At 36.7% G+C, this 17,882-nt stretch overlaps 2 protein-coding genes across 2 annotated transcripts; one reads left to right on the forward strand and one right to left on the reverse strand.

Annotated features, from left to right (window-relative positions):
* Positions 1-13,544: 13,544 nt before the first annotated feature.
* LOC127117752 (pentatricopeptide repeat-containing protein At2g42920, chloroplastic) lies at positions 13,545-16,754 on the forward strand. The gene is made up of 2 exons (XM_051047859.1): positions 13,545-15,318; positions 15,948-16,754. Exon 1 carries the CDS (start codon positions 13,705-13,707, stop codon positions 15,310-15,312), a length of 1,608 nt encoding a protein of 535 aa, XP_050903816.1. The 5' UTR covers positions 13,545-13,704; the 3' UTR covers positions 15,313-15,318; positions 15,948-16,754.
* Positions 15,374-16,714, reverse strand: LOC127117755 (AT-hook motif nuclear-localized protein 16). The gene has a single exon (XM_051047863.1). The coding sequence runs from the start codon at positions 16,712-16,714 to the stop codon at positions 15,944-15,946; it is 771 nt and encodes a 256-aa protein (XP_050903820.1). The 3' UTR covers positions 15,374-15,943.
* Positions 16,755-17,882: the final 1,128 nt, after the last annotated feature.

Consider the following 17,882-nt stretch of genomic DNA (forward strand, 5'->3'; position numbering starts at 1 on the left):
AGTGAAAGAGGTATTGAGGTTGACCCTGCCAAGGTCAAAGAAATACAAGAGATGCCTGTTGTAGCGGGGTATTCGTTACCTTTAGACTTATTGACTAAATCAAAAGTAAATCATACAATTCGAGTCGCCACCGCACTTCTATTTATCCAAAGGAAAGGTTAGAAAGCAAACAAAAATCGAGAAGTTTTATCAAATCAAAAACTAATAAAAATGTCAAAGATCTGGGTAAGGGGGTTGGTTATGCAATGGGAAGGTTTTAAGCACCCAAAACATCCTTAGTACTCTAAGGGAGCCCTTTTTTACAAATGTTGTAAGGTAGGTTGGTATTTGTAAAAAATATTTGTGCAAACATGATTGGGGAGATGAGAGAAGAATATACAAGTTATTTACAATTTTGTCTTTGAATGGATAAACCCATTGCCTACGTACCATCTTAAAAAAGATTAGGATCAAAACCTCGTAGTTCGGGGTAAAAATCTCAAAACAAGTTGGTGAATTGATTGGTCAAAAGCCTTAAGGTCTTTTGTTATCAAAGGGAGAAAACTCAACCTAAAACCACAAATCCACCATGTGAGGAGAGATTCAACATGCTAGTGAGGGGTTAACTCTATAATAAGCATGGAAGGCTTATAGTCCATCACTAAGGATATAGGTGAGTATTATATCAACCTCTAAGATAACTCAAACCTAATAGCTAATGTTTATGAAAAGCTTTGGTAAGAAGTGGCCATTGAAACCACAAAAACAATTGAATGAGTTGTATTTATCAATGAAAAGTATTTACAAAGTAAGGTCAAAGTTGACTTAGGATTCAATTCAAAAATAAGTGTTATGAAAAGAGTTTGAAAAATCAAAGGCATAGTGCCTAGGTTTCTAATTTTGAAAACAATGTTAATGTTTGCACAAAAGTTTGACTTGGATTAGAGTGGAGAGAAGAAGAGAATGACTAGGTCCTAAACATGCAAAGATGAAGGAAGGGAAATAAAACCACATAGAGCTCCCTTCTTGAGATCATATTGATGATCCAAGTTGCTCAATTCCTTTGGATATAGCAAGCAATAAGCAAATAACTCAAGCAATTAAGCCCCTAGGAATCTTCCAATTGGCTTTTGTATCTCTCACTTTGGATGCTCATAACAATGGTTCTTCTACTTGGCTCAAGTTTAGGATCCCTAGCACACAAGAACACACAAATCAAAAGGTTCCACAATGCAATAGAAAGAATGGACAAGAGTGAGTTTAGAATTAGGATCCTTTCAATGTCTTCTTCAAGATTAAGCATTCTAAAGGCATGAGGCCTAGTTGCTCTTTGACAATTTTCTTCTTTGTTTAGCATTTTAAAGGCATGATGCCTAGTTGCTCTTTGACTCCATTTAGCACAGGTAAGGTCCTAAAATCTAAGTCCTTTTCTCCATTTGCATTGGGTTCACACAAACAAAACAAGCACAATAGTATATACACAATTATGTGCTCAAGTGAGCAAAAGGCAAATTGCATTAACATAAACATGAGCTCAAGTGAGCAAAGGGCAAAAGGAATGAATTAATGAGCAAGAAATTAAATTGCATTAAAGTAAATTGCAAGAATTAAATGCTTGAATTAAAAGTTAGTGATTAGTAGTTAGTGATAGTGTGTCATAAGGCAATTTAGTGTTATGTTAAGCAATCGTAGGTGGACTAATGTAGTAGTCACACCTATCTGAGGCCGATCAATAAAACTATAGGCAACAAACACAAGTTAGAGATCATGACTAGTAAGCCAAGCTCCTACAACTTGCCATGCCAAAAGAAAAGAAGAATGATCTTGTATGGATTTAGGTAAGAAGCAACTTATCTCTAATGTAAAGCCATTCACTTGATCTTTGATCAAGATGAATTAGATTTGAATCAAAGAAGGTTAAGCCCCTCATATGTCAAGGCTAACCACCAATCATTAACTCATTGATCAAAAAGAAAAAAAAGAAGAATAAGAATAAGAATAAGAATGTACATAAATTGAAATTCAAAATGAAATAACCAACATACATTGATCAAACATGAATAGAATCAAAGTCAATCAATGGTAAACAGAAGCAAGATGAAGCTTAGAAGTCAAGAAACAAATAAAATATTTTTGGTATTTTTGAGAATTAAAATAATACTTGAATTAAAATAAACAATTAAAGGTTAAACTTCAACTCCATTTTAAATCAACTTGGAAAAGTCCAAATGGATCATCATAAGTTCAACAAGGTCAAACAAAGTTTGACAAATTTTTTCATCATTTTTAGAAACCAGAAACTAATTTTAAATAACTAAAAATGAATAAAAAATAACATAATTGAACTAAAACCTCAAATAAATCTCAAATCAATTAAGAAATTGATGAGAATATTTTTCATGGATTCATCATCATTCAAAGATGTTAGGAAAATATTTTTGCATTTTTTGAATATTGGAAACTATTTAAAATGAATTAAAAATAACCAGAAATGAGAAAATTCACAAAAAATATTAAATGACATCATAAAAAATATTAAAAATCATTTTCAGAAACTAGAATTAAAAAGAAAAATAATGCAATTGGTCTCATATTTTTTGGATTTAAAATGAAAGAGTTATGAATTTTTGAAATAAAAGGAAATAAAAAGAAATAAAATGAAATTCAGAAAATGAGAAAAAGCTTGGCGCGTTGGATCAAACTCATTAAATGAGGTGGCACATCCAAGGGTCCTCATGCGCGCATTCATGGTGATCTAGAGTCAAAGGCGAAACATAATGTATTAAAAATGGTCATAACATTGGATGACATATATTAGATCTGGAAATAGCAATCAATGGTCTAGATTCAATCTGGCGTAATGGACGGTGGTGTGCACCACCGTCTTCTCCGGCGAGCATGCCAGCTCCAGTGACATTTGCAGGTTATGAAAACTTAATGAAAATGCACGATCCTCATATCATTGGAAAGCTGGGGTGATGTACATCACCCCTATGCCATTGGCTTCCTCTCAAGATTACTATATGAAGAGAAATCTGAGGTGGAAGTTTATGGTGTTCAACCTGAACTTGATGGATTCATGAAATTAAGTACACCAATCAATTGCCTCTTATGAGAGGACTTCAGAGGAACCAACAAACACAAGATGTGATCAATATATATGGAGTTTCGAATCAAAACAGTTTGAGGGAAAACCTTTGAAGAATAACTTTCAAACAGTTGATCCACTCCAATTCTCTTATGCAGCTTATTCTTGAGATGGAAAGGAAGTGAGGCTGAGGAATTAGAGTTCAATAATCAACCAAGGAAGTTGAAAATTGAAACTGAAAAATTCAAGAAGAAATGCAAAATTCCTTTAGGTGAAGGGTGGGATTCCAATTCTGCAGAGTATTAGGCGCCTTTAGGTTGGTTTGGAATGAAGCTGAGCACTTGTATTTATAGCAAATGATGAGGCAAGCAATGCAAAGTTCATGTGCATGTGGAATGAGGGTCTCCATGCATGGACCTGTACAGGCGCATGGGAGGCCCAAATGCAATGGCAATTGAGTGTTCAGATGTAAGCAAGATGAATTGGACGTGCAAATTTGAAGGAATTGGCTTGTGCACAAATATTTGACATGGTTTCCATAAATGCACATAAACTTTCACCTCTTCGAAAATGCACCTTGCAAAAATGAAACATGGTCATGCGGTTAATGGTTGGAAAGGTCTTGACATGAGGAACAATTGTTATGTTGAACAAAAATCCATTTGGAATTGGGAAATTTATGAAAACAGACCATGAAGTTCAATGTACAAAACATGTGTATGTGAAATTTGCCAAAATGGACCAACTTCAAGCCCTTCTTTTTCCATGATGCAAGCCTCAAATGACAAAACCTTCAACATGAAAGTTGTATATCTTTTCAAGGAAATAAATTTGGACTCACACTTTGCATCATTTGGATTTCTGATGAGAAAGTTATGGGCACTTGAAGTTAGACTTTTTCAAGATTCAATGGCTTTGGTCCAAAGTGACCTAGAATGTTTTATATTATCACATGTGTTTCTTTTAGGATTATGAAAATTTGTTCAACATAACAAATGAATTAGACATCTTAAACTTTCCAATTCATTTGATCCCACCTCTAAATCATGAAAAATTAGTGAGTTAGGTCCTTGGGAAGTTGACCTAAAATTAGGGTTTCAGTCAAAATGACCTATAATGTTTTGAAATGAATGATGACTTTAAAAGCTTCAAATAAATTTTTGATGAACATGAAAGTTGTTCATATGGTTCTTAAGAATATTGTCTCTCTTGGGGTCATCTTCATTTGACAAACACATCAAAAGTTAGGTCTCTATGGATTTCAAAATAGTCAGATGAATTGACTGATCAACTTCTCAAGTCCAAACTTCAAATCTTCATGAAAACAACATGTGTAATGAAGGTTGCAAGTAGTGTAATCATTCTGTGAAGAAAATGTATCAATTTTTAGTAATTTTTGGTGTACTATTTCCTTAAATTTGTAAGGTTCCTAAATATTTAGATGAAGTTGTAGATTTTTTAGACAAATTTAAACTCCAATTGAGTAGTTTTTGAATTAGACTTTCAAATGTATCTCTTGAAAGTTGTGTAATTTTTGAATTAGTAAATTTTTGAGACAGTTAAATTCCAATATGTTAACATTTATTTTATTTCAATATTTTCTTTTTAAAAAAACATTAATTTAAAATGTCAAATATATATTAAAAAATAGACTAAAAAATAGCTTATAAGTCCGTGAAGCAAGTAAGTTGAACTTAACCGGTTAAACCGAATTGTTCGTGAACTTATAACAATTCGAGTTTGAGCTAAAAAAAAGTTCGTGTCGAACTTGAACCGAGATTTGAGTTGAACCAATTCTTAATGAGTCAAGTCATGCTGAGGAGAGTTCGACTCGACTCGACTCATTTCCAGCCATAGTAGCCAGCTCCCATTCAATGGGAGTTTCACAAACAACTTCCTCTTCTCGAGTAGCACCCTAATCCATATCGCATTGGTTATTTCCATCTGTCTGACTTTTTGTCAATTCAAATTTTGGAATATTGTATCATGTGATGGTCTCCAAACCCAAATTTATTATGGGAGCGATGGAAGTGTATTTAGCAATGTTAGACACACCCTTTTATACCGAGAAGGAGTTAAAAGTTGGCCCGTTTTCTGCGAAGGTACACTAATAACAAGATGTGGTTCCAAATGTGGTTCCAAAATGGGAGACTTGGCCTTAGAGTACGGGTCCTCTATTCGTGTCATTTGGCGTGCGTCTGTGGTGGGTCCATTCTTATCAAATTGTTATTTCTTGGAAACTGCATCAAGTTGGTGGATCCCCTTGATTTTAAAATTCCCCGGATCTCTAAGCGCATTATTGGATAAAGATTTTCCTTGACCATAATGAACTCTTTTATTGTGTTTTATCCTATGCATCACCCGCCAATCACCATGAACTACATTTTTTCTCCATATTCTTTTGCTACAATTTTGGCGTTATCATCGTCCATTTTATGATGCAGTTTCGTTAAAAAAGGAAAGACAACCATGATTGTAACATATGAGATTGGCTTACGCGATGAGTAAATTTTTAATAACAAAAAAAACTTCAATATTGAAATTCTGGTGTAGTCAGAGTTTAGATGTTCTACTCCAAGTAATGACATCTGATCTAACATTGTTACTAATACAGCAAGACAGTTATACAAATTAAAACCTAGTACTGATATGCATACATTCACAGATGTCACGACATCTGCTAATGTATCACCATAGAATGGAAGAACACCCAGTTCTGTCCATCTGGTACAAAGGCACAGCAGAGATCAAACATATCACTTACTTCTGTTGAGCCTGCACAGTTATCAGCATGATGTCTCAACATTGATCATCTGCTACAGCATTACAGGTTTACCTTATTTTACAACAGACACAATTATAACATGCAGAAGGTAAAAACACAAGTAATTGTTAACCCAGTTCGGTGCAACATCACCTACGTCTGGGGGCATACCAAGCCAGGAAGAAGATCCACTATTAGTAGTATCAATTCAAAGCTAAACTCACCCGTTTACAACTTATCACTTAATCCCTATCCAATGCAATCTATACCTAGGAACTCCTAGATAGAAACCTCCAGTTTCCATTCCTATCACCACAATTACAATGTAATGCTAAACAACTTGAACTTGCTTCACAGCTTCATTCAAGAACATAATCACTCTTGCCTACAGGCTTTGAGTTACAAATACTCTCAGCTTTGAACACTGAGAAAACAGCTTGAACTTGCTTCACAGCTTTGTTCAAGAACATAATCACTCTTGCCTACAGGCTTTGAGTTACAAATACTCTCAGCTTTGAACACTGAGAAACACATGGTAACCATCCCACAGGTTGGGAGGTTTACCTCACACACACCCCTAAATTTTCATTCTAGGAGGCTTACAAAAACTAGGTTACAATATGCTATTTATAACCTAATCACCCAAGTGGATTTGGGCCTTCAGAAATCGCAGCAAACTTCTCCTTTGCTGTTACAACATCAGCAGAAACTTTCTGCTACAAACAAGGTCTTCAATCTTTTAGTTCCTAAAATATCTCCATATTTAGTTCCTAAAATATCTCCATATTTAGTTCCTAAAATATCTCCATATTTAGTTCCTAAAATATCTCAAGACCTCCACAAATAATGCCACATAGGATTCTAACTAATTTCCACATATTAGTGTGCTAACAAATAGGCTATTTGTTAGGTTCCTTAATTGTAGCTTGGTTGTTGGTTTCCTGGATTTTAGCCTGAGAAAAATGCTAAAACAGAAAAACTAAACAACCTACAATCTAGCATATGCTGTCAGGAATGAATGTTACAACATTCAGCTTGACATCAAGGACCATATGCTAAGTCTGTTTTTCCTGAAAACAGACTGTACAAGTTTGCTGAACTGTACAAGACCAAACTGTCCATTCTATAGTAACAGCTTACATTAATACATGTCAACGCATCCAATTTGACATTTACACATTTAGCCTTAAGTCAGTTCTGTTATCCTCTTGGAGAACAAACTAAGAAACATACTGAAGTGTAGCAGAACCCCACTCTGTCTATTATTCAGTATATACTGTCCATGATGAATGTCATAACATCCAGTTTGACATTCATACAGTAGGCCTTATACCAGGTCTGGTATTTCCTTGATAACCAGACTGCAAATGAATACTGAGCTCTAACAGAACACCAACTGTTCTATTCCTCAGTATCTGCTGACAGGGATGAATGTCACAACATCCAGTTTGACATTCACTAAATCCTGTATTAGCTAATCCTGCAGTAACTTCTCAAGTGTGTCATGACATCAGTCAAGACATCAGAGTACAGTAAGATATTCTAACCTACCATGCAGTCACACTTACACACCATGTCATGACATCAGTCAAGACATTAGAATCCAGCTAGTGTTTTACCATATAATGCAGCCAATTAAACACCTACAAACTCCCCCTTTGGCAAATTTTTGGCTAAAACACTTTGATCCCCATAACAGAGTTCATAGCAGCGGAATCACACATCTAGCAGGAAATAAACCTAGCTAATACACAAGGAAGTTAAATAAAAACTTCTAATTGCAGCACACATCCACAGGTACAGAAGTTAAATAAAAACTTCAACACACATCAGCTGCAGGGGAGGGAATCTTCGAATCTGTCATGAACGTCTGTTTTAACAGACCAATCTGTTGTCTGGGGTATCACCTGTTACTCCCCCTTTTTGTCAAAAATGTTGCCAAAGACAACAACATAAACAGAAAACAACTGACAGACTTACAGACTTGGTTTTACTTCACAGTTTCAACCAAGTTAGCACCCCCTTGATCTTGCTTCACAGCTTTGATCAAGTAATCACCCACTTTTGCTTTACTGTAGGTACACCCATATCAGATTCCATGACTTTGAGTCTGACATCTTGATCCACTCCTGCATGAACACTTTCTTGAACTCCAGCAGGCACATAAGATATCTTATGTTAAGACATCACATATGACATCTTGTGAATACTCTGTCCTTTTTGTTCTATCAGCAGTTTAAACCACATAATAGTAGTTTAATCAGCAACAGAAGCAAAAACGATTACTAGTTATGGCTACTAGTAATACACACATGCACAAGGGTACTTCTCCTCCCCCTAAATCTTTGCAACAATCAGAATTACTAGTTATGGATGCAACTAGTAAGACACACAAATGTACAATGCACAAGGGTACTTCTTCTCCCCCTGTCATGAACAACCCACTCTCCTCTTAAAACTGGGAGATCACACATGATCATATCCAACATCCCAAGGTTGGACCTTCACATACTTCCTGATTCAAAGAGAATCCAAACCACTTGATGAATGGAAAACATAAGACGCATCTTCATGTCTTCAAGAGCACACCCTCTGTTCAACCCTCTTAGCTGAACACATTCACACTCTGTGTCAATCTCTCTTCTAACCAGAACAGAAGACCACTTCACAAGATGTTCTAACATCGGCTGGGACATCCTTCATAACAAGACAAGGCACACCATCTGATAGTCTTCAGATATCACTGAGTCACCGAGTTGATCAAGAAGAACCCAGACATACATTGGGACATATACATTTTCATCCCATTACAAGAGATACTCTTCCATAGATAGCTCAGAACTCCTACCACAAGCTCCAAGAGATGAATAGAAAACACCTCCTTTAGTCTTCAACTTACTACTTTTCTGCTCAAAAGTAATTTGTCTCAGACTTTCCTCAAGAATAATCAGTTGCCATATGTGGATTATCTTGATTCTTCGAATTCACTTCTGAGATAGACCAAATGCCACTGGTTAATTACCTCCTTCATGAATCCTCATATGAAAAAGGTCAAATGCTGCTTTTTGACCTTCCCAAGTTTATCAGACTTCTCCCAAAGATATTCTGACCTTCCAAGTGAGATTTGAACTTCAAGCTACATGTTGAACAAAACTTAGCTTTTCTAAGACATGAACATGTACCATCCTTTCTATCCAGCAACTCCAAAGAACTGCAACGAGGACGACCTTTTTGAAGTATCCAATCTACAACCCTGTAGACCCTTCTATCTCAAGTTGATGTGCCACTTCACCAACTAAGAGTCTGATGTTGAACCAAATGTCACAACATTGTGTTTTGACATCTAGCTGTTGAATTCAGCTCCTTCTTCTGCCACTTGAATGAGCTTCCTCCCTTCACAGAACAAGAGTTCAATGTTCTCATAGACTTGATTGTGGAACCAAGTTTGAGTAAACAACCTCCATCCTGCAGGTTTGCAGTTAAGTCATCCAAGTTCACACCTTGATGAATCCCTGCTTCTTCTCCAAAGACATCAGACACTCTGGTGCATGAGTCTTCAGAAGGACCAGTTAGTAACTAACCCTTCAGCTATACCAAGGATTCCACGTCCTAAGGCAAGGCTGTTTCCATGATGTCAAGAATGCTGCCACTTGTTCTTAACTCCACAGTGTGCATTAGCCAATGCACTTCATTACCTAGATCAGAAATAAACTGATCCAAGTAACCACCATCAAGACTATGATGTCTTCTTCTTCTTGTACACACCAAGGCTGAACAAGTTTCTTGCCAGGAAACCTTTTCAGAGATCATATGCTTTCGCTGCCACCAAAGAGATAGATCATACACCAATGTACTATCCTTCCTGTGATTCTGCACAGGATCTTGAAGAAGAGATGTTCCAACATCTTTAAGAACATCAGTTATCTTGAGCTCCAAGGATAATCAATTAAATACTTGTACTTGGCACAAGTAGACATTGATCTTAAATCCTTTCCCAATTATCCTTTCAGATACTTCCATCAAAAGAATATTTTGAAAATACTCTTCTTGTGTCAGCATCTTTTGCTTGCAAGCACCTCAACAGATTTGAGAATCTTTCCAGATTAGATTCACCCTTAGGAATGAGAGAGATGAATCCTTCCTTGCAAATGTGTCACACAATAACCAGAACCCATGTGACACAGGTCAACAGCCAACCAGACCCTAGGCTGACCAAACGTGAGGAGGTTAACCAAAACTCCCCCTCAAATTAACAATCATGGAAACTTCACACCAATATCCATGCATTGTACAGACATGACATACACCATCCCTACCAGTGGCACCTAACTCTATGAGTTATACCTATACATACTCCAATCACACCAATCAGACTTCAGCTGACCATAAGTACTAGTGAAACACAACACCAGTCAATAGTAGATATGCATTGCCAGAGCATACTACCTCAACCAACCTTTGAATCTTCATATTCTCACTCCTAGAAAGAACTGCCACTTCTGAATGTGGTGTTTGAACAACAAGATTCATGGTTCCAATCCTCTTAAATGATATAGTAATCAGGTTACCCCAATATTGACTTCTAACATTCAGGGGACTTGTCTTCCACCAATACATAGTACTTCAGGGAATAACTATCCCACCCTGATCAATCTACAGGAGTAAGACAACCAGCAGGAAATTGCACAATGTCACACCTCAACCAGCTCCACTTCTAGAGATCAGACTTCTATGAGTGACCTTCTTGAGCACACACCCGGTTGACCCTGCCCTTGTCAACTGAGCACACACAGATGTCTCCTCTTCCAGGTCAGGAGTAGGTTCCAAACAAGAGTATCCCTTTGTTTGACACCTAAAAACATCTGTCCTTCAACCAGCAGCTGCATACTTGTTGAACAACATGTTCTAACATCACATAGAACATTGGTTCCACCTCCTTGGAACAAACCCTCCTTGAAAGTCTTCAAGGTCTTCATATACACTACCCAAGAGTGTAAAAGAATCAGTGATCAGGTGATTCTTACCATCCTGACGTGAGAACATCATGATGAGTGGACTGGAGGGGACTCAAGTATCTTTGACATCTTCAGAGGTTATGATGAAGTCTTGACTACAGCAGCCTTTCATCCACATGAGGGGAAACTACATCAGAGTTTGAGTTTTGCCAGGTATTATGCAGCGGAAATCATAATACAACTCAACCAATGAACACACACTTCATCAGATCAGCCTCTAAAAGCATACCAAGTTTGAATATGATTCAACACTTGCACATTTGTCCCACACAAGGGCCAATTGCCAATCTCCAGAGGCAGGTGCACACAGTTCCTGTCATGAATAGTCCATCCACCTACTTCAAGGGACCATTCAGGGAAACCACAGAACCTTCTACAGGTTCCAACATCAGTACTAACATAACTTCTTGCAAGATACCAGAAAGTATCACCCATGGATCTCATCCAGAAACAGAACAGGATGCCTGCTCTGATACCATTTGAAATTCTGGTGTAGTCAGAGTTTAGATGTTCTACTCCAAGTAATGACATCTGATCTAACATTGTTACTAATACAACAAGACAGTTATACAAATTAAAACCTAGTACTGATATGCATACATTCACAGATGTCACGACATCTGCTAATGTATCACCATAGAATGGAAGAACACCCAGTTCTGTCCATCTGGTACAAAGGCACAGCAGAGATCAAACATAGCACTTACTTCTGTTGAGCCTGCACAGTTATCAGCATGATGTCTCAACATTGATCATCTGCTACAGCATTACAGGTTTACCTTATTTTACAACAGACACAATTATAACATGCAGAAGGTAAAAACACAAGTAATTGTTAACCCAGTTCGGTGCAACATCACCTACGTCTGGGGGCATACCAAGCCAGGAAGAAGATCCACTATTAGTAGTATCAATTCAAAGCTAAACTCACCCGTTTACAACTTATCACTTAATCCCTACCCAATGCAATTTATACCTAGGAACTCCTAGATAGAAACCTCCAGTTTCCATTCCTATCACCACAATTACAATGTAATGCTAAACAACTTGAACTTGCTTCACAGCTTCGTTCAAGAACATAATCACTCTTGCCTACAGGCTTTGAGTTACAAATACTCTCAGCTTTGAACACTGAGAAAACAGCTTGAACTTGCTTCACAGCTTTGTTCAAGAACATAATCACTCTTGCCTACAGGCTTTGAGTTACAAATACTCTCAGCTTTGAACACTGAGAAACACATGGTAACCATCCCACAGGTTGGGAGGTTTACCTCACACACACCCCTAAATTTTCATTCTAGGAGGCTTACAAAAACTAGGTTACAATATGCTATTTATAACCTAATCACCCAAGTGGATTTGGGCCTTCAGAAATCGCAGCAAACTTCTCCTTTGCTGTTACAACATCAGCAGAAACTTTCTGCTACAAACAAGGTCTTCAATCTTTTAGTTCCTAAAATATCTCCATATTTAGTTCCTAAAATATCTCCATATTTAGTTCCTAAAATATCTCAAGACCTCCACAAATAATGCCACATAGGATTCTAACTAATTTCCACATATTAGTGTGCTAACAAATAGGCTATTTGTTAGGTTCCTTAATTGTAGCTTGGTTGTTGGTTTCCTGGATTTTAGCCTGAGAAAAATGCTGAAACAGAAAAACTAAACAACCTACAATCTAGCATATGCTGTCAGGAATGAATGTTACAACATTCAGCTTGACATCAAGGACCATATGCTAAGTCTGTTTTTCCTGAAAACAGACTGTACAAGTTTGCTGAACTGTACAGGACCAAACTGTCCATTCTATAGTAACAGCTTACATTAATACATGTCAACGCATCCAATTTGACATTTACACATTTAGCCTTAAGTCAGTTCTGTTATCCTCTTGGAGAACAAACTAAGAAACATACTGAAGTGTAGCAGAACCCCACTCTGTCTATTATTCAGTATATACTGTCCATGATGAATGTCATAACATCCAGTTTGACATTCATACAGTAGGTCTTATGCCAGGTCTGGTATTTCCTTGATAACCAGACTGCAAATGAATACTGAGCTCTAACAGAACACCAACTGTTCTATTCCTCAGTATCTGCTGACAGGGATGAATGTCACAACATCCAGTTTGACATTCACTAAATCCTGTATTAGCTAATCCTGCAGTAACTTCTCAAGTGTGTCATGACATCAGTCAAGACATCAGAGTACAGTAAGATATTCTAACCTACCATGCAGTCACACTTACACACCATGTCATGACATCAGTCAAGACATTAGAATCCAGCTAGTGTTTTACCATATAATGCAGCCAATTAAACACCTACAAATATTAAAAAAGAAGAAGAGAAATTTTATAGAAAACCTAATCTTTCAATATTTTAAGGATAAATTATATATTTTTTTTATAAAAATTGAGGTTAATTTCGTCAATATATTAACTTATATGTTTGTATCTCTTCCTTTCCTTCCCTTCCCCTCTTCTAAAAAAAAAATCCAATTCAAAAGAATGAAAAATTATTCTAAGAGAGATTCTGATCTTCTCTCATCCCATCTAAAATATTGAACCTGACACTTTTTATTTAAAATATTACCTCTTTTTTCTTAAAAAAAAAAAACAATCAAACGAACCTTAAAAGTTGTATCTATAATTATCCTCTTATTGAAACATGTAGCAGGAAAAGAAAATACAAGTATAACCCACACCAAGATTTTAAAAAAGCAGCCGCGTAAAGTTTTCCATTATCCACCACAGAAAGTGGGGGTGCAGATAACGCAATTAGTCAATGACACTTATACTTACAGATTCCTCATGTTAGCTCTTCACTGTTTTCCAACCAAGTACCACAAAAACAATGTTACCTCATTGTTCTGCCCTTTCTCAATCACCACCACCTTCAATATCCAAATTTCTCTCTGACCACCCATGTCTCACCATGCTTCAAAACCCCTCCACCACCATCAAAGACTTCCACCAAATATACCCCCACATCATCAAAACCGGCATTACTCATAACTCAATTGCTTCCACACGTGTCCTCTCCTTCTGTGCATCTCCATCTGGCAACATTAACTATGCCTACAAACTGTTCACCAGAATGCCTAACCCAAATCTTTATTCTTGGAACACCATTATAAGAGCCTTTTCAAGAACCTCAACCCCACAGTTTGCTATATCACTTTTTGTTGACATGTTGTATTCTGAAATTCAGCCTCAACATTTGACTTACCCTTCTGTTTTCAAAGCATATGCTCAATTGGGTGATGCTCATCATGGATCTCAGCTTCATGGTATGGTTGTGAAATTGGGTCTTCAGAAAGACCAATTTATTCATAATACTATCATTCATATGTATGCTAATAGTGGACTTTTGGCTGAAGCTAAAAGAGGTTTTGATGAAAGAGCTGAACTTGATGATGTTGTGGCTTTCAATTCAATGATTATGGGTTATGCTAAGTGTGGTGAGATTGATGAATCTAGGAAGCTTTTTGATACTATGTCTACAAGAAGAACTTCAGTTACTTGGAATTCTATGATTAGTGGATATGTTAGGAACAGGAAGTTAATGGAGGCATTAGATCTTTTCTATAACATGCAAGAGGAGGGGATTGAACCAAGTGAGTTTACAATGGTTAGCTTGTTAAATGCTTGTGCTCACTTGGGAGCACTTCAACATGGGAAATGGGTTCATGATTATATAAAAAGGAATCATTTTGAGTTGAATGTTATTGTTGTCACAGCAATAATTGACATGTACTGCAAGTGTGGGTCTATTGATAATGCTGTTGAAGTGTTTGAGAAATGCCATAGGAGAGGGTTATCATGTTGGAATTCTATTATAATTGGGTTAGCCATGAATGGTCGTGAAAGAGAATCAACTGAGTTGTTCTCTAAGCTTGAATCTTCAAAGCTATTGAAGCCGGATTCTGTAAGTTTCATTGGTGTTTTAACCGCTTGTAAACATTTAGGAGCAGTTGACAAAGGAAAGGACTATTTTGAATTGATGATGAATAGTTATAAAATTGAACCATCTATAAAACACTACACTTGCATGGTTGATGTGCTAGGTCAAGCCGGACTCCTAGAAGAAGCAGAGGAACTTATAAATGCTATGCCTATAGAACCAGATGCCATTATATGGGGATCTTTGCTCTCGTCTTGCAGGAAGCATGGGAATGTACATATTGCAAAACGGGCTGCACAAAGAGTTTATGAGTTAAATCCAAATGATGCGAGTGGTTATGTACTCATGTCTAATGTTCATGCTGCATCCAACAAATTCGAAGAGGCAATGAAGCAAAGGCTTTTGATGAAGGAAAACTCGACAGAGAAAGAACCAGGGTGCAGTTCAATTGAATTATATGGAGAAGTTCATGAGTTTCTAGCTGGGGGAAGGCTGCATCATAAGACCCAAGAGATCTACCACTTACTGAATGACCCCAGTTTTGCATTTCAAGATTGATTATCGGTGAGATTATGAAACATCAATCTGTAAATAGAAGTAATAGATATAGTATAGAGAAGATTTATAATAGATTAGAATCACACAACCTAAATATCCAATTCACATGTTAATACAGTTACTTAGAAGCATTTGGATTTACCAGAACTTATAGATTTGCAAAGAAAAAGAAAGTTCATCTTGTTATTTGGATTTGATGCCGTTCTCACTGATGACTGAAAAAGATAATTCTATTTCATTATTATCTTACTGTTAAAGTATGTGTTACTTTGAAGACAAATTGCGAAAACTTGAATGTAGGTTTTGCTTATTTATAAATGATGTTTTATATTTTACTCATTTCTCTATAATATGGATGCTTAACAAATGGCCTAGTAAGAAGGAATGTCTGACTCTGTGCTGCATGCATGTTTTGTTTTGGCTTTCTAACACCAAATACTGCATATATGATATCCAATCTAACTAAAAAATAGACCTTTTAAGTTTTTTCAAATCATAGCACTTATTAATTTGTTAAATCAATTGATAATAGTAATACAACAGAATAAGCACATGATCTTGTTTAGCAATGTCAACCTGCTTATACCCTTGCTTGTACAAGAATACAGTGACATTATAGCTATCCTAAGTTTCAGGTTTTTGACAAGTTTCGCCCTGGCGCCCAAGAGTATATCTCAGGAGGCATTGCACTATTCATGAGGAGGTTCTGCGGCATTGCATATAAGTCAGAGATATCAAGATGATGTTGTGCGCGCCCATTTTGGTAATGCTGATTCTGCATTGCAGCAGCAAGTTCATCGTCTTCCAGCGGCAGACGATCGAAAGTAGCATGCATGAACGATGCAGCCATGATGACAACAGGTCCTGAAGCAATCAAAGCACCGACTACAGCACCTCCAACAACTTGTCCTTGAGCACCTGCTAAGTAAATCGTCAAGCCAGTGATTCCCGGGGGTGCGGGCGGGGGAAGAATCGACCCCAACAACGAGAGAATCTCAAATCGACCATGAAGGGTAACAATTGCACCAGAAGAAGCTGGTTGGCGCAATGTTACATTCGTTACACAACCAGTGCCATTAAGTATACAAAGACCGCGTTGCTTTCTCCTTGCAAAGTTCAACAAGCTCTCATTCACATCACACCCGGAACTCACTTCCATCGCATGAGCTTTCAGTGCATTAGCACTATCTCTCGTGACAATAATCGGCGGCTTTGGCTTGTTTTTCGATCCAGCCGGCCGGCCACGAGGCCGCTTTAATGTTTCCCCCTCGGCCGCAGAAGAAACTGGCGAAACCGATTTTGGAACTTTAGGAGATATAAGACTAACATCAATACCATTACCAGACATATTGTTCTGGTTACCACTGTCTTGCTCTTGCTTGTGTTCCATTTCACCAAACATAAGATAGCTTTTGAATAAAAGAGTAGTAACAAAGAGTAAATCGATCTTTCCTGTTACAATATTGAAGGTTTAAGTAGTTGCATTATGAGAATAAATATTATAGGAGCAGAAAAGAATGATCACAATTTTAGGATGAAGTTAAGTTATACCAACCACACCATAAATTGCAGTTTTTTGCATTATTCTTCCTAACTCCTACTAACTTTGCCTCATATCAATTGCCTTCCCCAGCAGATATCTCATGGTAAAATAATTATTACTATTTCCATTCCATTGTTAGCTACATACCTACCTACACTATCTTCACCATATTATATAGATGCTTATTTCAACTTCCAAGTGTATCATAACCTGCTTTAAAAATATATGGTGTAAAATTATTGGGTCCAGTTTCTCAATGGCATGAACAGAGGACCCTGTTCCACACATAACCTTTAACTTTTAATTCATAGTTCCATTTCTGTTTAACACTTATCAAAGGTGGGAACACTTGATGGATATGATTATAAGTGTTACATCAGATATCTTAACTATAAGATCAGAAAGTACTAAATGTCAGGTTTTAAATTTGGATGCAATTAAACCAACACGAATTCCAGTCACACTGTCAGGATGACTTGAGCCATCGGATCTTGATCAAACCGTTAAAAAATGATGAGTCGAATTCAATCTTATAAAACTTGTTTGTAGGGTTAAACATTGTCTTCACTTATAAATATATGTATAGATCATATATTGTCCGATGTCCAGATCATATATTATCTAATGTGAGACTCTTAACACCCCCTCACGTTTAGGATTGAACATCTAAAACGTGAAAATAAATAATGAGTGATCCGATAGCAGGTGATCCACTGGATCATAAACTTTATATAGATCAAAATGAGAGCTTAAACCAGATTTTAATACCATGGTAAGAAATGTGATTAAACCTAACTCATCCTTACAAAACCGAATTGCAATGTGAGAATTGACCAAATTTATAAGCATATATTCAGATCATATATTTTCGGATCAAAATTCTTAACAAAATTGGTCTATTTGTTTATTTATTTTATAATTTAAAATATTAATGTTAAATGTGCACCAATGAAAAATAGCTCAATTAATAAAAGTGAGGACGACTCTAATAAATAATCTATAAATATAAATATTCTCTAAGTATGAA

This window comes from Lathyrus oleraceus, chromosome 2, assembly GCF_024323335.1.
Source record: "Lathyrus oleraceus cultivar Zhongwan6 chromosome 2, CAAS_Psat_ZW6_1.0, whole genome shotgun sequence".
In the NCBI taxonomy this organism is placed as follows: domain Eukaryota; kingdom Viridiplantae; phylum Streptophyta; class Magnoliopsida; order Fabales; family Fabaceae; genus Lathyrus; species Lathyrus oleraceus.

Bases quoted from the DNA above. Each gene is read 5' to 3' on its own strand.
- LOC127117755 (XM_051047863.1), bottom strand. From the start codon at position 16,714: ATGTTTGGTGAAATGGAACACAAGCAAGAGCAAGACAGTGGTAACCAG.
- LOC127117752 (XM_051047859.1), top strand. From the start codon at position 13,705: ATGTTACCTCATTGTTCTGCCCTTTCTCAATCACCACCACCTTCAATA.